This window comes from Nuphar pumila, chromosome 2 (assembly GCF_984573655.1).
Source record: "Nuphar pumila chromosome 2, dmNupPumi1.hap1.1, whole genome shotgun sequence".
Lineage (NCBI taxonomy): Eukaryota > Viridiplantae > Streptophyta > Magnoliopsida > Nymphaeales > Nymphaeaceae > Nuphar > Nuphar pumila.
Window position 1 is genome coordinate 144,656,755 of NC_143250.1, and position 22,202 is coordinate 144,678,956.

Genomic DNA, 22,202 nt, shown 5'->3' on the forward strand with positions numbered 1-22,202 from the left:
TGATTCCTGAACTCCCTTACTCAAATAGAACTTAACTAATCTCATCAATTAGACATGAAGCACTACTTGGTGATAGTAGTATATCACATACATATAGCCAAATAGTAATCATACATTCTTTTTTCTTCTTTATACACAAGGAATAGCCAACTTTAGCATTCTAACACATTGTGGAAACTTTGAAACCAAATATATGAAACCTTTTCAGCTGATATTTAAATTATTTTAACTGCTTAACATATCTTTCTCGATCAAAGTTGATGAAATCTTTGAGGTTGCTCTATGAAAACCTTTTCATTTCATGATTAATATAAGACGACATTGTTCACATCATGCTGGCCCAAACGCCATCCGCACAAGGCTAGTGATAGGATAAAACATAGAGGATATTTTTTGTCTGTAATACCTGTCATAGAGGCCACTTCTTAGGATGCCTGTGTTCTGGTTGGTTCTGACAGCAAGCGGATTGTTAGGCTTTGCCATCAGCTTCACTTCAATGTGGTTTCTGCATCAAACTGGTGCTACAACCTACAGGTGAGACACGTTTTCTAAGTATTTGTTACCATGGGAACAAATTTACTGCTGATAGCTAAATACAAAACTTATATAACTGAGCCGCATGAAAAGTGACAATGGTATCATTAATCGCCATCCTGCAAAGGTGGATGGTGTTTAGCACTGGGGATGACAATTTTGTATGGGTGTTTCCATCATAACCATTATTATTGAGCATCATCATTCGGTCGCATTGCATCTCACATTGTACTTGTTACAGCATACAGAGTTTGATTGGTGTTCAACTAAATGGAAATTTTTGATTTTTTTTTTTAAGTGCTGTGATATGCATAATGGAACTCCCGTGTTGCTTGTTTTTCAGTTTGGTGGGGTCACTGAATAAGATTCCACTTTCCATTGCTGGGATTTGTCTCTTCAATGTTCCAACAACTCCTGAAAATTTCTCGAGCATTCTTTTTGGTAAGTGCTCATGCCCAAGCCAAAAATCTCCGGTTAATTGGATTGGGCTTTATGGAGTTTGTATAGTTAGTAGAATGACTTCATGGAGCATGTTTAAATTGTGGTACACAGGTCTTCTTGCTGGAGTGTTTTTCACAAAAGCGAAAATGATGGAAAGAAAATTATGAGATGTGAACTCAGATGATTCAGAGGTCTAATAGCTACAATTGGCACCTTGCAGCCGTGTCTGGTTAATTATTATTTAAGATCAATCACAACTTGATTTGATCGCACTCAGAATTTTTGCAACAAAATGAATCGTGGGGCTCAGATTGATAAATTAGGTGCTTTGAAGAAAAGGAGCCAAGTTCTATACCACTTTTTACTGGCTGCTTGAGTAATTGGCTATGGAGAATGTGGTTCTATGTACAGTATCCAATGTAATTTTATTAGTGAAGGCCCCTCATTCAGACATTGTAGTTCTCAATATTCTGATATTAGATATTGGGTTCTGTCCCACAGAAATATTCAACATTATATTTGGCTTCTCTGGGCTTGATCAATGCAAAAATTTTGCTTCATTGTTAATTTTTCTGTGCATGTACACATTACTGAATTTTTCAGTAGCTTGACTGTTTTGACCCAGTAAATCCTAGATTCAACAACGTTGAAATCCAGCTCTTGAATGAATCAGTCTTTGATTTTCCTCTTCTAGTTGCATATTCTTCAATCAAGTTGCAAACTGTTACAAAGGAACAAGAAATGGGGATGAGGCAAATGAAGAACTATGAGACTGATGCATCCATATTATGTTGGCCTATGTGGCATGCATGTTTATGGGAGTTTCATATGGCTTTTTTTGTTTTGGAAAGAATTCATATAGTTTTTTATTCCCAATTCTACATGCCTTGTGTGTGTAAATACATGTTTGTGCAAGAGAGAGAGAGAGAGAGAGAGAAAGAGAGAGAGAGAGAGAGAGAGATCCTTGGTGTAGTAATGACATACAAAATGTATCACCCTTAAAACATGATCATTGAACTGACTATTTGCAAAATTTAGTGCATAATAACCATGATCTATATGCTTCATTGCAGAATTAATCCATAGCAAAGTCTGAAAACCAGGCAATAAACAAGACGGTCCTGATTTGAACAATAGGGACTACAGCATGTACTCGCTGAAGGTTGGGATGTTCAATGATGTGGTTTGGACCTTAGAGACCCCACCCAATTTAGTGGACGTTGTACACCACAAAGATATCCAAATTTGATTGTAAGATTGGAACTGTGAACTGATTTTTCAAATTTGGAATGTGGTGACAAATATCTGAATTCGGTGGCAAATTCAACGTCTCAAGGATCAGGTAATAATCAGATCATGACATAGCATGAGGTCTAGACTGAATTCAATATTCCTGTTCTGGAAAAAAATCCAGCTTCAGTCAAGGTCGGGACAACAATTTGACCTGAACTTAGGGGTGAAAAAAAAGGGTCGGATGCAAGCTAGATCAAAATCCGTTTAAGCAGATCTGAATTCAAAGTATGTATCAAACTGGTGCAATGTAGTAAAGTCGAATTTGAATACAAATTTTGTATTGTCGTACTGAATCTGGTAAAAGAAGAATCAGAAACAAGATTGTCTAGTATAAAAAAAGGTACAAGTACTCTGGATTTGATCTGGACTTGAATATAATATCTGACATAATATTGATCTGAATCACAAAAAATGGTCTGATCTATAAGTCTGTATTCGACCTGAATGCACATTCAAATCTGTCTTGGTATCTTTCAACGAAAATAATACCTTGGATCAAATACCCAACCAAATCTGATCCACCAAACTTTCTTCTAAAGAGGGAGATGGGCAAGCTGTGACACACACACACACACACACACACACACACACACACAGGGATAGTACAAATCCCTCGGAGAGGGTGAGATTCAACATTCCTTTTCAAAAACAACCAGCTCAACACCGTTAATAAAATTACATTAAAAAGAAAACCGAGCCGGTAAGCTGCCTGCTTATGCCTCTCAGCCCCAACAGCTGCTTGCTTGAAGGTGTGAGTGGAGGAAGAGCTACGCTGCCGCATTGTACTTTTGAATGACCCAGGCTCGTATTACATTGTTACCCCATGGAAAAAGGACAGGGAGAAACAGCAACTGTTCCAACTTGATACAACAATTTCTCTTTCTCAAATCACTATAAAATTACAAGAAACAGAAACCAAGGGAAGGGGAGACCTGGGGACCCTGTTGTACAGACGATCAACTCTTCCTGCAGCCAAGAATCATTCCCCAACGTAAATCAGACATAATATATAGTGTACATACGTTCAGATCGATGGTTACCATTATGGAGAAGGCTTCCAATCAAATTGAAGATTATTGAAGTTGTTCACAGACCCAAGCCCGCTCAACATTCTGTTCCCCGTATCCTGATGATGGTTCACATTTGGGTCCTGTTGAGACATTGAAGCCATGTTGATTCTCCCATTCAAAGTTGGTACTGGGTTACCGGGCATCGTTGTTCTTACACCACTCATTGTCGCTGCTGACATTGGGTTGATTCCTCCCATGCTGCCAAAGCCAACACCATTGATGACCATGCCACTGGAAATTCCATTACCAACCAGACAGTTTGCTCCTTTTAAAGATGTGTTTCCTGTCTGCATATTCATTGTGTTCAAACTTTTCATCTCGTTTCCAATGGGACCAACGCCAACCATGCTACCCCCTGCATTCAGCTGGGAGGACATCATTATTTCTTGTATTATTTGCTGCACAGAGCTTTGAGAATCATCTGGATCAACTTCACCTGAGTGTGAAGGCCGAGGTGGAGGGATATTTGCAGGTGAATTAGCAGAACTAGAGTGTGCAGTTGGTGGAATGGAAGATTGTGGAAGCGGATTAGCTGCAGCAGGAGTGGTATTTGGGAAGGGAGAAGATGGATTTGGGTGTGATTGTTGTTGTAGTGAATTTGAAGAACCAGCTGATGATATTTGAACTGAGCTTCCAAAAGGACTGCTGCCATTGTTCAATTGATTGTCCTGCCTTGTGTTCATGGTGTTCTGATGGATGAGACCAGCTATGGTGCTTGTGGATGCAGAGGAGGATGTGGGAGAGTTATTGAGCAAGTTGGTGAGACGAACTACACCATTTCCATGTGTAAGCTGTTGCACAGAAGAAGCCTGAACAGAACCCTCACCATTCTGCGACCTTACTTGTTCTTCTTGTTGCTGTTGCTGCTGCTGGCATTGACTTGTTCCACCTGATACTGTGGTCCTTCTGGGGAAGTTAATCAAGCTTGCTGTAAAGCAAAACAGAGTAAATAAATGTTAACGAAAGGTGGGAGTAATGACAACGTGCTCTTGCACCAACCATAGGAAGACCATTATTTGACCATACCGCATACAAATGCACTCTTACAATTGCCTCACAGAGGCCAAGAAAAGTAGCAATGAATGACCTAATTAATCAAACTTTCTGGTGTTTCAATGAGATACATTTACACATCTCTGCAATAAGTGCAATCTTATGGAGATTCATTTCATGTTAAAAAATGCAACAAGGCAAACCCAAATAGATCTACAGAAAGAAAAATAAGAAAATGACTGTAAAGACAATGGGATAATTTATTTAGATGAAACTTGACCTGCAACAAGCAATATCAGATAAAAACCTGCCGGAAATGATTTTTTTTTCTGTTTAACTTGCAATAAAAACCTTGACTCTTCATTACCAGAACAAGTTTTGAAGTCAACAAACCAACTCAGCACTGTCACAATTCACCGCACAGAAGACAGGTTCAAACAAATAAATCTGCCATTGATATGTTTTAGACAGTAACCTGAATCCTCCTTGCCTCATGCATTTCTCTCTAACCAGTACTCCAGATAGAAATTGTCAGGTGGCAATTATATATGTAAGTCTCTCGATGTCCAAGACCAGGAAGGACTACAATCTTGCAATGATGCTCACAATTATTTATCTTGTGGTCTAAATATAGAGTGGGTTTGAGACTGCAGAAAAAATTTATGGGTCAGACATGGGAGGTCTCATATCTGACCCAACAAAAAGCAATACTGAACCCAAATCTGGCTATTCAATATATGTGCAGATTAGAGTTGGCCCTGAGACGAGCCTAGTCCTCAAACATGCACAACTTGTTTCCTTTAAGTACGTGGGATATTGCCTTGAAAAGCTCTTTTGTGAATGTATCGACCATATGATCTACAATCTTGCAATGATGCTCACAATTATTTATCTTGTGGTCTAAATATAGAGTGGGTTTGAGACTGCAGAAAAAAATTTATGGGTCAGACATGGGAGGTCTCATATCTGACCCAACAAAAAGCAATACTGAACCCAAATCTGGCTATTCAATATATGTGCAGATTAGAGTTGGCCCTGAGACGACCCTAGTCCTCAAACATGCACAACTTGTTTACTTTAAGTACGTGGGGTATTGCCTTGAAAAGCTCTTTTGTGAATGTATCGACCATATGATCCTCAGTTCCCACAAATCTTACATCTATAGCTTCAATTTTCAAAGCAACCACAAATAGAAGATAATCGAACTGCATACAACTTGCTATGTCATTAAAAATTGACTTAATGACAAGTGTAAGAACATTTTTGTAATAACAATACACCTCTGAAAGTTGGAAATTTGGACCCAAGATTGTCATGAGGCTTCACATCCAAACAATTTTTGAAACCACACGTGCCAGTGCCCTATATTTAGGCCCAATACTGTATTTGGCCTAAGTTTTATTTTTTTGCTTCACCATGATATTAAATTTCTCCCCTTCATTTTAGCTCCTACTATAGCCAGAGTTTCACAAATTTTATCGTCTGTAATACCTGACCTGTCAATAATCTCAGATGCAAGCTTAGTTTGAGACAAAAAATATCCTCTACGAGAGTATGCTATCTCAATACCCAAAGTTTGAGGGGGGGTGTTAAATTATGTAAATAATCATGGAATGTAATATATATATTTTATATATATAAGGTAATACATATACATATATTAATATATATGTATATGTATCTACTTATTATATATATAAAATATATATTTCTATTTGTTTAGCCATAGGGATAGTTTAGTCTTTTCCTCTGTTTTACGCACATTCACTTTATGAATGTGATTGTAAATTTATTTTATTTCTTTCTTTTCATTTTTATTTTTCTTAAAGTACCAAAAGGTACCTTGGGGGCCCCACTCAAATAGACGTTGGGCCCCTCCAACGGTCACATTTGTGACCGTTGGAGGGGCTCCAACGTCTATGAGTGGAGCCCCTCCAAGGTTCCCCTAGTGTTGTTATAAATAGGGGCTCTCCCCTTTGTATTTCTTTATGGCTTTGAGTCAAAGCCCAAGTGCTCAATAAAGTGATTCCATTATTTTTATGCCTTAAAAACTTGAACAAGATTTCTCCATTTGAAAAATTATACGAAAAAGAACCTGATTATAGCAGGTTAAGGGTTTTTGGATGTAAATATTTTGTCTTTACTGACAAAAATGACAAACTCTCCCCCAAGGCCATTCCTTGTGCCTTTCTTGGTTATTCTGAAACTCAAAAAGGCTTTCGTTGTTATGATATTAAAAATGATAAACTATATGTTTCCAGAAATGTAAGCTTCTTGGAAAATATTAGTGGTTTCGAAAAACTTGAATCTAATGACAAGAATATAGACTATTCTTTTCTGTTTGATTTATTGACTGAAGATGATGATACTAGTGATGATGAGTCAAATCAAAATGACTTAAGTAATAATGAAACCAATTCTGAGCCCTCAACGCTTCATCAACATATCAATGAAGAACCGCATAGAGATCCCATAACCTACTCTCATAGAGATAGGAATACTTTCCGAAGTGCCCTCGAAAGATATGATGATAGTGGAACTACTCCTCAAAGTGAGGAAAACCTTCGTAAGACCGAAAGACAAAGAAAACCCCTTTCTAGGTTCATCTCATATGAGTCTTTTTCACCTAAATATAGAGTCTGTCTAAGCGTCATTCACTCTTACATAGAACCTAAGAACTTCGAGGAAGCACGCAAATGTCCGAAATGGATAATCGCTATGGATAATGAACTTGAAGCCCTAAGGAAAACAAAGACATGGGAGTTTCAAGACCTCCCTAAAGACAAGAAAGCAATAGGGTTTAGATGGGTGTTTAAGGTTAAGACTAAGAGTGATGGGTCCCTTGAGAGATACAAGGCTCGTTTAGTTGCAAAAGGATATGGTAAAAAATATGGGATTGATTATGAGGAGACCTTTGCCCCGGTTGCTCGGATGGTCACCGTCTGATGTCTTATAACCGTTGCCTCAATCAATAAGTGGAACATCTATAAGATGGATGTTAAGAATGTTTTTTTAAACGAAGACCTAAATGAAGAAGTGTATATGGATGCTCCTCCTGGAATGGAGTCTCTTAAAGGAAAAGTGCTTCGCCTTCGAAAAAGCACTTTATGGTTTGAAATAAGCCCCCAAGGTTTGGTATGATAGGTTTAACTCTGTAATGTTAGAAAATGGTTTCTCATCCTGCTTTACTGATACTGCTTTGTTTGTTAGAAAATCTAATGCAGGGATTGTTATTCTGTTACTATATGTGGATGACATGCTTATAACCGGAAGCGATTCTAAAGGGATTAAAAGCATAAAATCAATTTAAAAAGATAAGTTTGAAATGTCTGAGTTGGGTTTTTTAACTTATTTTTTGGGTATTGAGGTAGCATACTCTCATAGAGGATATTTTTTGTCTCAAACTAAGCTTGCATCTGAGATTATTGACAGGTCAGGTATTACAAACGATAAAAATTGTGAAACTCCGGCTATAGTAGGAGCTAAAATGAAGGTTGATGATGGTGTTCTTCTCTCCGATCCTACTCCCTACAGGCAACTAGTAGGATCGTTGATGTACCTAAGTATTACCAGACCAGATATCTCACATGCAGTGCATACGGTAAGTCAGTTTCAGCAAGCACCAACTTCCATTCACATGAGTGCTATCTTACGTGTCGTAAGATACCTAAAGCATACTCTTAATAAGGGAATTTTTTTGTCTTCCTCTTCTGAGTTAAAATTAATTGCTTATACTGACTCTGATTGGGGAGGTGACCCAAATAACCGTCACTCCACCACTGGTTTTTGTGTATTCTTACGAGACTCATTGATCTCATGGAGATGCAAAAAGCAGCAAAAAGTGTCTCTATCATCAACTGAAGCCGAATATCGTGCCATGGCGACTACTACGATGGAAATTGTTTGGATTCATCAGTTGCTGAAAGACATGGAGATCACAATTGAAGGGCCTACCAAGCTATGCTGTGACAACAAAAGTGCGATTTATATTGCTAAGAATCACACTTTTCATGAGCGGACCAAACACATAGAGATGGATTGTCACTATGTTCGGGAAGCATACCTCAAAGGAATTATTGACCTTCCATATGTCACGTCAGAATATCAGTTGGCGGATTTCTTCACTAAAGCCTTGTGTGCTCCGCGTTTCAACTTCCTTCTTAGCAAACTCTCGGTCATCCTGCCCTAAGTTTGAGGGGGGGTGTTAAATTATGTAAATAATCATGGAATGTAATATATATATATATAAGGTAATACATATACATATATTAATATATATGTATATGTATCTACTTATTATATATATAAAATATATATTTCTATTTGTTTAGCCATAGGGGTAGTTTAGTCTTTTCCTCTATTTTACGCACATTCACTTTATGAATGTGATTGTAAATTTATTTTATTTCTTTCTTTTCATTTTTCATTTTTTCTTTTTCTTAAAGTACCAAAAGGTACCTTGGGGGGCCCACTCAAATAGACGTTGGGACCCTCCAACGGTCACATTTGTGACCGTTGGAGGGGCTCCAACGTCTATGAGTGGAGCCCCTCCAAGGTTCCCCTAGTGTTGTTATAAATAGGGGCTCTCCCCTTTGTATTTCTTTATGGCTTTGAGTCAAAGCCCAAGTGCTCAATAAAGTGATTCCATTATTTTTATGCCTTTGTGCATTTGTGAGTTTTTGTGAGTTGTGCTTTTGTGCACAAGTGTTCTAAAGTGTTCTTATTGTGCATTTGTGCCGGGTTTATTATCAAGAATATTAAGGTCTTGATCTTAGTATCTTGTTTGGAGATACTTTTACACTTAACATATCTTTCTCGATCAAAGTTGATGAAATCTTTGAGGTTGCTCTATGAAAACCTTTTCATTTCATGATTAATATAAGACGACATTGTTCACATCATGCTGGCCCAAACGCCATCCGCACAAGGCTAGTGATAGGATAAAACAGACAATTAATGATTTTAATCACAGATCCGAAGGCCTCATTATTATTTAGCCTATGCCGCTAATTACATCCTTTTTGCAACCATCTCATGTTTTAAGCCTTTCAATGCTTTCATGCGGTATATATTTTATCTTGTACACCCAATAACATTCTTATATTTTGGCCTTTCTATAATCTCTTACACATCATTAATGTACATGGTCAATATATGTTTGAGCCCGACAATGGGTTGGTCCAAGCTGGCAGAAGGCCAAAACCACAGGCCCATGTAGGCAGGCCATGGGCCACCATTTTATCAAAGAAGAACCGTCAAGCAGGGCTGACCAATCGATGGGCTGTATCTAAGCCTGGTCCAGGTGGGCTGAGGTCCAAAATGGCAGCCTAGACCCAGCCCAATGACCACCCCTAGTATTTCTCCACCAACTGCTTCAATCCATTTCACGTTCCTAATCGGCTCTTCATATGAGATCCATCCTTGAATAGGGTGCTGAATCCCTAATGATCTCATCTGAGTTTATGCAAATATATTAAGCATGTTTCATATTCAACAGCTCACCGATTTTCAGCTAATGCGTGTTCATTTTGCTGGTTTGCTGCATATAAAACAGTATTCAACTGTGTTTATGCAAATATATTAAGCATGTTTCATAATCAACAGCTTGCTGATTTTCAGCTAATGTGTTCATTTTGCTGATTTGCTGCATATGAAACAGTATTCAACAAATTAAGCATTTGATGCACCTGATTTTGGGTAGTCATAAAATTCATTAAGCTGGTTATGCATCACCATTTGCTACTGCTTGTCAATTGTCAATGTTATCATTTTGGCCAGATTTCTTGTCTTTGATATAAAAGCAATGGCTTTACAACCTGTTTCTTCACAACTCAATTCGGATGCATGTTGCTCATTCTTGCCTAACGGAAAAATTAAGAGAATTCTTCTCTAAGATTTGTTACATCCTTAACACATTCACCAGCAGCACTATATAATCCAGAATTGTCCTTGGATTTCTTATAACCACTGCTTCATGATGTATGAATTTCCCAAAGTGGTACCTTTAGAATTTTAGAACAATATATTGTTAATTCGTCAATGGTACAATGCTAGAGATTAAAATATTTCAACCAGAACCCCTTAGGCATGTCGGAATATCCAATAAATGCATATACAATCAAGCTTAATCCTTTTGTTAGCATCTCCACAAATATGTCAAGTACAACCATAACTCGTCAAGAATTGATAATCTAGAGATTTTCCTGAGAATACTTCAAATCGAGATAAACTATTTAAGGTATTCAATGGTTGCCAGTAATTATAAAATATAGCTGTAAGAAATGACTCACTCCATGAATTTCCTAGGTTTCCACTACTATACATAGTGAGAAACCCATTTCATTGATGTGTCTCAAAAGTGTTTGGATAAAAGATTTCTGCTATATTCCATCAGCCCTCAAATATTCTTTAAATATTGGACATGCACCCCCTCCCCCATTACAATGAAGGATTCAGATTTACTTGCTAAATTGGTTTTTCAAATGAAGGATCTGAAAAGAAGAACTTTGGCAAACACCTCAAACTTACGTCGGCAGAGTATATCGTGTACTTAAAGCATAATCCACAAAATCAAGGTGGGGGTTGAACCCCAAACTTGAGAATGGAATGTCAAATAAAGAAAGAGCTCTCCTACAATTAGAGGTGGACATCGGGTTGGGCCGCCCGTGGCTTATCAGGGGCACCCGGCCCGACTCGAGCTCTTGTACCCGAGCTTTTAAAAATAAATAAATAGTACATATATATTAGAATATATTTCATTTTGAGTCTTGGCTGGGCCATAAAAATGGCAAACCCCAACTCATTGCATTGAAAAAATGAGAAGGGTTCCTTCTTTTATAACTCTATACTTTCTCTTGTTCTTCAATGTGTGACATTTCTCCACGAAGAAATTATGCATGCTATAGTCCATATGGATGATACATGTGTTAAATTGTAATTTATAAGACAATGTATTTTCTATATATATTTTATATATATATATATATAAGAAGATACATATACATATATATATTATATATATGTACATGTATCCATCTACTTGTGTATATAAAATATATATTTCTTTCTTGTATTACAGTAAGGAGTTGTCTCATTAAGCTTATAAACACCGTGCATTTATTGCACTTTCTTTGGTGTAAAGCTTATAAACACTATGCATTTATTGCACTTTTTTTGTGGTGTAAAGCTTATAAACACTGTGCATTTATTTTGTGTACTGAGTAATTGAAGTATCAAGTTATTTGAAAACTTAATTGTTTGTGAGGATTCTTCACATGGTATCAAAGCAAGGTTGGAGAAAAAAAAAGATCGTGTGGATTCTCACTTTTTTGGGTGCCTCGAAAAGCGTGCCCTCAATTTTTTTGGTGATTGAAGTGGATTCACTTGTTCATCTAATATTTTAGAAGACTTTTCTATCAAGAAAGGTCTAAAAATCCTTTGTGGTACGTATTCTTTTTCATCAACTCTCCTCTCTAATGGGTGAAAAAGACTCATTTTTCTCTCGGCTTCAAACTCAATGGGTCCAACTATCACGTCTGGGCCGAAAACATGGAGGCTCATATTAAAGGAAAAGGGCTTTGGGGTTATGTTCAAGGCTCGATTCTCGAACCGGAGCCAAAGATAACCTTGATGGAGAAAGGAGAAATAAAAATCCTTGAAGGCGAAGAAAGAGCCAAGGCTCTTGAAGACCACCAAAAAGCATGAAGAATGGGAGATGAGGAATTTTAAAATCCTCTCATGGATTTTCTCATCCGTAGAAGCAAAAATTAACGCCAATATTATCAAGTTTAAGAAGGCTTTTCAATCGTGGGAGTACCTTGAGAAGATGTACACCTTTAGGGACTTGTCTCATAAATATTACCTCCAAAAGAGAGCTATAACTCTTCATCAAGGAGAGATGACTATAAGGGAGTATTTTTCTGAACTCTTCTATTTGGGATGAGCTTGCTATGCTCGAACCCAAGTGGAGTGGAGAAGCCATAGAGCTTCGTCATAAACAATTGGAAGAAGATAGATTTTTTAATTTTTTGAATGGGCTTAGGCCTGAATTCGAACAAATTCGATCTTCTCTTTTATCTGCCTTCACTTCCCCCTCTCTTGAAGATGTAATTACTAAACTAAGTGGGGAAGAGACTCGTATGGGTATAAGCAAGAACAACCCAAGTGTTCTAGCGACACATTCTTATAATGAAGAAAATGAAGGAGTTAATGTTGTCTCAAGACTGGGGAGCAACTTAAGAACCTACAAGCCTCCTCACTTCAAGAATCAAAACTCAAGTGGTCGAGGGAAGAAGGATTATAACAAGCTTTTATGCCATTTTTGTAAGGAACCGGGGCATATCAAGCCTATTTGCCCAAAGTGGAAAAAGTTACTTGTCATGGCTACTACATCCCAATCTCAAAAGGAAGAGTGCTCGTCATTTTCAAATAGAGCGCTTTCATTGCAACAAATCGTGGATGCACTTCAACCTCTTCTAAAAGGGGCTATTTCCGGAGCCGCCATGTCAACCTCTTCTCCTCCCGGTAAGACCTCTTGGCTTTTAGATTCGGGTGCTTCTTTTCACATGACCTCAAGTTTTAGTTCTTTTTTCGAATACTCAAAAAATTCTTCTCCATCTTTTGTTTCAACCGCGGATGGTACATCTCTTGAAGTAAAAGGAATAGGAAATTTTGAAAAACAAGGGTTCTTTATTCCAAAAATTAGATTTATACCCAAATTAAACTTAAATTTGCTTTCTTTTTCTAAACTCTCGGATCATGGGTGTGATATAAAGTTCTCATTTAACAAATGTTGGATACAGGATCGCCGGTCCGGGAGATTGATTGGGGAAGACTCTAGGAAGGGTGATCTATACTATGTCAATTCCCTTCAAATTCCAAAGAACCCGTTTTGTAATGTTGTCCAACAAAAGGATATTAATGTGTGGCACAAGAGACTTAGACATCCAAATATTGCAAAAATTTCTCATTTACCTTTTGTTAAAAGTCTACGTAAAAGTGATTTCACTTGTAATGATTGTATTCTTGGGAAAAAAAAATGTCTTTTTGTCAAAGATCTATGTTTACAACAAGACCTTTTGAAATTATCCATTTGGATGTATGGGGACCGACACCCGTCCTATCAAAAGGAGACTTTGCATATTATATCATTTTTGTTGACGACTACACGAGATATTGTTGATTTATTTTCTTAAACACAAATATAAAGTTTTCTCGATTTTTAAAACCTATCATATGATGATTAAAAATCAATTTAATGAGAATCTAAAAATTTTTAGAACTGACTCTGGTGGAGAATACCTTTCAAGTGAATTAAAAAATTATCTTGAAAGTCATGGTATTCTTCACCAAAGATCTTGTCCCAAAACCCCTAAAAAAATGGATTAGCCGAAAGAAAGCATAGACATATAATAGAGAAAACTCGAACATTACTTGTTTCTCAAAACATCCCAAAAGGTGTTGGGGCTGAAGCGGCTTTAGCATCTGTCTATCTGATAAATCGGCTACTTTCCAAAAACTTGAACAATATCTCGCCTTTTGAAAAATTGTATACCAAAGAACCTGACTATAGTCGGTTGAGAATTTTTGGTTGCAAATGTTTCGTTCTTATTGACAAGAACGACAAGCTTTCACCAAAAGCCATTGCCTGCGCTTCTCTTGGATATTCTGAAACCCAAAAAGGGTTTCATTGTTATGATATTAAGAATGACAAGCTATATGTTTCCAGAAACGTGAGTTTTCTGGAAAATGTTAATGGTTTTGAAAGGAGTGAACCCTTTGAAGAAAACCTGGATTACTCCTTTTTATTTGAAATGTTAACACATGATGATAATAGTGATGACGATTTCATTCATAATGACGTCAATGATGAAGAAGATGGCTCTTCCCATCCACCTATCTCCCAACATAGAAATGAAGGAGCATAGAGAGATCCTATAACATACACCCATAGAGATAGAAACAATTTTAGGAGTGCAATTGAAAAATTCAGTGAACCTAGTGGGTTCAATTCAACAAATGATGAAAACCTACGAAGAACTGAGAGAAGTAGAAAGATGCCTTCTAGGTTTATTTCATATGATTCGTTTGCTCCTAAACATAGAGCTTGCCTTAGCGTCGTTCATTCCTATATAGAACCCAAAAACTTCGAAGAAGCCAAAAAGAATGATGAATGGCTGAAAGCAATGGAATGTGAGCTTTCAGCTCTCAATAGGGCAAAGACTTGGGAGTTCCAAGATCTTTCTAAGGGTAAGAAAGTAATAGGGTGTAGATGGGTATTTAAGGTAAAAACTAAGAGCGATGGATCTCTTAAGAGATATAAGGCTCGATTAGTTGCAAAGGGATATAGTCAAGAATACGGGGTTGACTATGAAAAAACTTTGCCCCTATGGCCCGAATGGTCACTGTTCGATGTCTCATTACTGTTGCCTCAATCAACAAATTGAGCATCTATCAAATGGATGTTAAAAACGCCTTCCTAAATGGTGATTTGAATGAAGAGGTATATATGGATGTTCCACCAGAAATGGAGACTCCCAAAGGAAAAGTGCTTCGTCTTCGAAAAGCACTTTATGGTTTAAAACAAGCCCCCAAGGCTTGGTATGATAGATTTAACTCTGTAATATTAGAAAATGGTTTTTCTTCCTGTTTTACTTACACTGTCTTATTTGTTAGAAAAACCAATGCAGGGATTGTCATTCTGCTCTTATATGTGGATGATATGCTTATAACCGAAAGTGATTCTAAAGGGGTTAAAAGCATAAAATCAATTTTGAAGGATAGGTTTGAAATGTCTGATTTGATATTTCTAACTTATTTTTTGGGTATTGAAGTAGCATACTCTCATAGAGGGTATTTTTTTATCTCAAACTACGCTTGCCTCTGAGATTATTGACCGGTCAGGTATTACAGATGATAAAGTTTGTGAAACTCCTGCTATAGTAGGAGCCAAAATGAAGATTGATGATGGTATTCCTCTCTCTGATCCCAACCCCTACAGACAGCTTGTGGGATCTTTGATGTATCTGAGTATTACTAGACCAGATATCTCTCATGCAGTTCATACTGCAAGTCAGTTCCAACATGCACCAACATCAATTCACATGAGTGCCATCTTGCGGATTGTGAGATACATAAAAGGCACACTAAACAAGAGAGTATTCTTATCCTCTTCTGAATTAAAATTAATTGCTTATACTGACTCTGACTGGAGAGGTGACCCAAATAACCGTCACTCCACCACTGGTTTTTGTGTGTTTTTAGGAGACTCGCTGATGTCATGAAAATGTAAGAAGCAGCAAAAAGTGTCTCTATCCTCAACAGAAGCTTAATATTGTGTCATGACGACTACTACCATGAAAATTGTATGGATTCATCAGCTATTAGAAGACATGAGGATCTCAATAGAAGGGCTCACCAAGCTATGCTGTGATAACAAGAGTGCAATATACATTGCCAAAAATCATATTTTTTTATGAGCGGACTAAACACATTGAGATGGACTGTCACTATGTTCGAGAAGCGTATCTGAAAGGAGTTATAGATCTTCCATATGTAACTTCAGAATATCAGTTGACAGATTTCTTCACCAAAGCTTTGTGTGCTCCGCGGTTCAATTTCCTCCTTGGCAAACTTTCGGTCATCTTGCTCTAAGTTTGAGGGGGGGTGTTAAATTGTAATTTATAAGACAATGTATTTTCTATATATAAAAGAAGATACATATATATATATATTTTATATATATGTACATGTATCCATCTACTTGTATATATAAAATATATATTTCTTTCTTGTATTACAATACGGAGTTGTCTCCTTAAGCTTATAAACACTATGCATTTATTGCACTTTCTTTGGTGTAAAGCTTATAAACACTGCATTTATTGCACTTCTTTTGTGGTGTAAAGCTTATAAACACTCTGCATTTATTTTGTGTATTGAGTATTTGAAGTATCAAATTATTTGAAAACTTGATTGTTTGCAAGAATTCTTCGCAACATAAACAAGTTTCCTTTTACATATTAACACATTTAATGCTCTCTCTCATGCATAAATGGGTCAGCAAATCATTTAATGCTCTTCCTCTCATAAATAACTTATTATTAACTATGTCATAGGGATTCAGCCAGACAAGTGTCGCACGCGCGTCGACGCGATGTGACGCGGGTGCAGGTGTGGCACCCGGTGCGGTCAACGCACCTAGGGTTATTTTGATCCATTTTTGGATTTTTTAAATTTTGCCCTATGAAATGGGCTGCAGAATTTTAAAAAAAAAATTGGGGGGGGGGGGGGTGCTGACCCACCTGGACCCGCGTCGGGGGGAACCCCCGAACCCCCCTTCTATATATATATTTTTGCCGCACCCCGCACCCAAGGTTTTTGAAAGTACCGCACCTGCACCCGCACCCATGTGACAGATTATTAACATCCTTTAGTCCCTCTTATAAAAAAAGAAGGTTTTCATATAAACCTTTAGTCCCATATCAATCAACAGAGAGAAGTGTGCCCCTATCCACAACCTATAAATAGAATACACTCCCTCCTCTTTAAGTATTACAAAAATATGAATCAGTTCGGCTTTTGGGTTGGCTTGCCCTGACCCGATCCAATATTATCAATGAGTCACGAGCAAGCCCTTAAGACCTGAGCCCGAAAAATGTTAGCTCTAGATTGACTTGGTAGTTCTTGAGTCAGAATTTCAGCAGCCCATAATTCCCATCAGGCCTTTCGGGCCTTAATGGGTTCTTAATCGGATCGGTCCGACCCGATGTCCACCCCTACTTACAATGTTTAACGGTAAAGTGGAATATTTTTTCAGCCAACAAACCTTACATAAAGGTATATGTCTGCTTTGGTCACATGTGAGAAAGTAGAAGCTGTGATTGTTGGTCACAAGGTCAACATTGCGACCAAGGGCATGTTTGCAATGCCTTCTGACTCTTGGATCCTATGATTGTACATCACAATTACCATACTTCTCAAGGTTAGTGAAACATGCAAAAGTACAACTCTTGATTGTGATTGCTTGTTTTTGCCTTGAACTTTGTGAAAGTTGATCACGAAGTTGACCTTGTGACCAACAATCACAACTTCTACTTTCTCACCTGTGACCAAAGCAAACATGCCCAAACTTTCACAAGATTCAAGGCAAAAATAATCACAGCTGGCAATCAAAATCACAACTTGTACTTTTTGACGTTTCACTAACCCTGAGAAAATATTGTGATTTACAATCACAAGATCCAAGAATAATCGGGCATTGAAAACATGCTCGAAGATCCATCTACATTGACCAACTTAAATGAAATAAGAAGATGAACACAAAGAATCTTCAATGACTCAACTCCACAACAGCCTAATCTATGATCCCAAAGCTAGCATCTTTATTGCCATGGCTAAAGAGAAACAACCCTTAAAACTTCAAGCCATCACCAATGAAATATAGACTTCCATGGTCCAATCTTCTAGCATGGTCTTCGACAATTGATCCTCAACAAAAAATGAAGGCAAAGATAATGAAACAAAAATTCACTAGAGATTAAAGGACAAAAGTAAGATTTCTTTAATCATTTAGAACCACGAAAACAATTTTCAAATATATCGAACATCTACAGATGAGATCATGAGAGCAATCTCACCATATGATGGGTTGTGTTGTACCATCACCAGTAATGACACAACCACCACATTTATAAGTAGGGGTGGGCATCGGGTCAAGCTGGGCCGACCCAATTAAGAACCAATTAGGGCCCAACTAGGCTGATGGGAATTATGGGTCATCGAAAGCCCGACCCGATAACTATCAAGTTGGGCTAGGCCTAACATTTTTCGAGCTCGGGTCTTAAGGGCTTGCTCATGACCCATCGATAATATTGGATCGGGTCAAGGCAAGATGACCAAAAACTGACTCATTTTTTTAATGCTTAAAGAGGAGGGAGTTCAAAGATTTGCAATGCTCGAATTCTTCCACGTGTGAAAGCTGAGAAACAGAGAGAGAGAGAGAGAGAGAGAGAGAGAGAGACTGCAGAGAAAACTGATGCCCAAATTTTTTTCGGGCTCGGCAGCTATTCTAATCTCTTTATAATAACATATTAATATAAAGATTAGGGTACTAAAATACCCTTATTACAAGAGAATAAATTAAACAGTGTCATTAATGAAATGACAATGATCACAGGTCTGGATCTCCTGACCCATGACCCGTAACAAGAGATACACTTCTTTTCACCCTCCCTTAAGTTGTGCATGGTTTTGAACCATGAACAACTTGACTTTTAACATCCAAAATCTGTCTTTTGTCAGTCCTTTTGTAAATATATCCGCCACTTGATCTGTATTTCGTACAAATTCGGGCTCAATCTCTTTCTCTTCTACTTTTTGTCTCACAAAATGCTGATCTATTTCAATATGTTTGGCACGAACTGTGATGGATTGGATTAAAAGACATACTAATGGCACTCTGGTTGTCACATAAAAGAAGTGATCGAGAGATCGATTCTCCTACTTCTGTCAGTAAATGTCTAATCCAAGTAGTTTCAGCAGTGGCGGCTGCCATTGACCTGTATTCAGCCTCTATATTGGATCTGGCAACAACCTTTTGTTTCTTACTACTCCAATAAACCAAATTCATCCCAACAAACACGCAATAGTCAGATACTGATCTGCGTTCATCTGGATCTCTCGCCCAGTCCGCATCAGAATAAACAGTGATCTCATGTGCATTTTGCCCATTGGTCTTTCTCTTATATAAAAGGCCATCCCCAATTGTTCCCTTCAGATATCGAAGTATCCGTTTAACCGCTTCCATATGCCCTTCACATGGTGTATGCATAAACTGAGATACTTGATTCACAGAGTAAACTATATCAGGGCGAGTAAAAATGAGGTATTGTAACATACCCACTATGCTACGATACTGTGTAGGATTTTCATATGGATCTCCATCTTGAGAGCTAAGCCTTTGGTGAAGAACGCTAGGAGTTCCCAAGGGCTTGCAGTCTTTCATACCTGCTTTATTGAGAACATCAATGGTATACTTATGTTGAGTGAGTGTCGACTTCAACTCCAAGAAAGTATCGTAGTTTGCCAAGGTCCTTCATTTTGAACATCTGATTCAAGAGATGTTTGACTTCTTCAATGTGCTCATTGGAATTACCATTGATGATAATATCATCTACATATATCAACAATAGAGTAATTGTGTCTTGGTTCTTAAATATAAATAAGGAGTGGTCAAGAAGAGATTTCTTAAAACCATATTTTTGTATTTCAAGAGAAAAACTATCGAACCAAGATCAAGATGTCTGCTTCAATCCATATATCGCCCTTTTTAGTCTGCATACATATTTTGTAGGATTGCCTTCTGCGTAACTAGTGGGTCGTTCCATGTATACTTCTTCTCTCAAATTTCCATGAAGAAAGACATTCTTCACATCAAGTTGGCTAATAGTCCATTGATGTTCAATAGCTAAAGAAAGTATGACTCTGATTGTCCCCATTTTCACCACTGGACTAAGGGTTTCATCATAGTCATGTCCTTGCTCTTGTGTAAAACCTTTAGCTACAAGTCTCGCCTTGTATCGCTCTATAGTCACATTTGGTTTATACTTTATTTTGTACACCCATTTCGAACCAACAACATTTTTGTCAGGTGGTCTTGGTACAACATCCCACATACCACATTCATGTAGAGCTTTCATTTCCTCATTCATTGCTTCAATCCATCTTCTGGAATTTGATGCTTGGGAGAACGTTGTGGGTTCATCTTCTTTGCTCAAGGCTGTTAGAAAGAGTTGAAAATCTAATGAGAAATTTTCATAACTGACCCATCTTTCAATTGGATGACGAGAACGAGTGGATCTTCTAGCATCAACGATGCTGGATGTAGAAGATGTGTCTATTTCTGGATTAACTACGGTGGGCGGCTCTCTTTCTCGTCGAGTGTAAACAAGACCTTTATACCTTTCTAGATCCAAAGTTGGGTCTGTATTTTCATGGGCAATCATCTCATCAGCAGACACAGATTCCTTATCCTTTTGAATACAATTTGAAGGGGCAGACATCACTAGCTCCAGAGAAAAGTTCATAATTCAGCTAAGGATAATAAGTCTCAATTTTAGAATTTGATTCTGAAGAGCTAGTACATCGACAATCAAAATTCAATTCATCAAAGATGGCATTTCTTGATATTTTGATGCGCTTGCTCACCGGATCATAGCACCTGTACCCTTTATAGTCATCAGCATAACCCACAAACCTGCACTTCAGGGCCTTGTCCTGAAACTTATGTCTTATTGAACTATCAACATGAACATAACATAAACAACCAAACACACGAAAATCATGATAGTTGGGATGTGCACCAAATAGAGAAAAGTAAGGAGACTTGTTTTCCAAAATAATCATGGGCAATCGATTTATCACATGAACTGCAGAATGAAAGGCCTCTGTCCATAAAGTAATCGGAAGATTACTATCATGCATCATGCTCATCGCACTCTCAACAATATGGCGATGCTTCCTTTCAGCAATCCCATTCTGCTGAGGTGTGTGTGGGCAAGACACCCTTCTCCTTATCCCATTACTTTGAAGAAAGTTAGTAAAGTCAATGGAAGAAAATTCACCTACTCTGTCACATTGGAAATTAAGGATGTTTTCAGAAAATTGGTTTTTGACAAATGAATGAAAGTTTCAAAATAACGTGAAAGTTTCATATTTGTGTTTCATGAAAAATATCCAAGAATAACGAGAATAATTGTCAACAAATATAAGATAAAATCTAGTTCCAGATATGGAAGCAACTGGGGCAGACCCCCAAACATCAGAACAGATAATCTCAAAAGGTCTTGAAGCTCTTTTATTTATAGAATGAAAAGGTAAGACATGACTCTTACCTAAGAGACAACTAGAACATTTGTTGTCATTGACATTTATTCCTAAACTTGACTTGGGAATGAGGTTATTTGAAACAAGTTTTTCAATGAAACTACTACTGCAATGACCTAGACGACCATGCCAAAGATTTGGCTTATTGATTTCAGAGACACTAAAGACGTAGAATTCTCAGAAGGCAACGATGAGTGGAGCTTCAAGTTTGGGTCTGGAGGGCGAATATGTGCTAAAAGATCTTCTTGAAAAACATACATATTGCCTTGTCGTTTTCCTCTAGCGAACGTCTCCTTCGTGCAAAGGTCCTTGACAAGAACAGAAGAGGGAGTAAATTCAACTGAGGCTTTGATATCATCAACAAGTTTAGAAACTGAAACAATGTTTTTCTTGATGTTAGGAGCATAAAGAACTTTTGAAAGGTTGATAGAAGATTCTGACAAGGGTAATGGAGTTTCCAATATGAGAGATAGAGTGGTGGGATCCATCCCCAGTAACTATACTACTTCTACCAATGTAAGGAACAAGGTTTAGAAGCTTACCGACATCACCAGTAACGTGAGTCGCTGCGCCAGAGTCCACGTACCAAGTACCTTGCTCATTCTGTTTCAGATTCAATCCTGCTAAAGCTGACAACAATAACTCCTTTACTTCTTTGCTGGTCCTTGTACTGTCTGTGCCTCTCTTTGATTTAGTTTGTGTCGATTTTCCTTTATTTTGGGAATTGAACCAACAATTAGCTTTGATATGCCCCTTTTTATTACATAGAAAGCAAGTAGGAATTGGCCTCTGTCTTTGTAGATTGATATATGTGTTGGGTGTAGGCAATAATCCACGGTCTCCTTGACCACTTCTCCCTTGTCCTCCTTTTCCCTTGATATCATAGCTTCCTCGTCCTCGTGCATAAGTAATCCCTGTAGCAAGAATTGTGCCCCAGTATGCATAGACGATTCTTCAGAAAATCCCTTTAGGTTCATCTCATATTGT

At 37.7% G+C, this 22,202-nt stretch overlaps 1 protein-coding gene across 2 annotated transcripts in view; it reads right to left on the reverse strand.

The window, feature by feature from the left end:
• Positions 1-2,868: 2,868 nt before the first annotated feature.
• The window catches only part of LOC149847448 (transcriptional corepressor SEUSS-like), a 47,037-nt gene continuing 27,703 nt past the window's right edge, over positions 2,869-22,202 (reverse strand). Inside the window, exons 9-10 of one of the 2 annotated variants that reach the window (XM_089997032.1) lie at positions 3,309-4,266; positions 2,869-3,234 (exon numbers count right to left, since the gene is read on the reverse strand). In XM_089997032.1, the coding sequence (XP_089853158.1) occupies positions 3,311-4,266 (956 nt within the window). In that variant the 3' untranslated portion in view covers positions 2,869-3,234; positions 3,309-3,310. Of the gene's footprint in view, positions 4,267-22,202 lie in introns of both variants that reach the window. The other variant, XM_089997031.1, reaches the window with a different exon arrangement.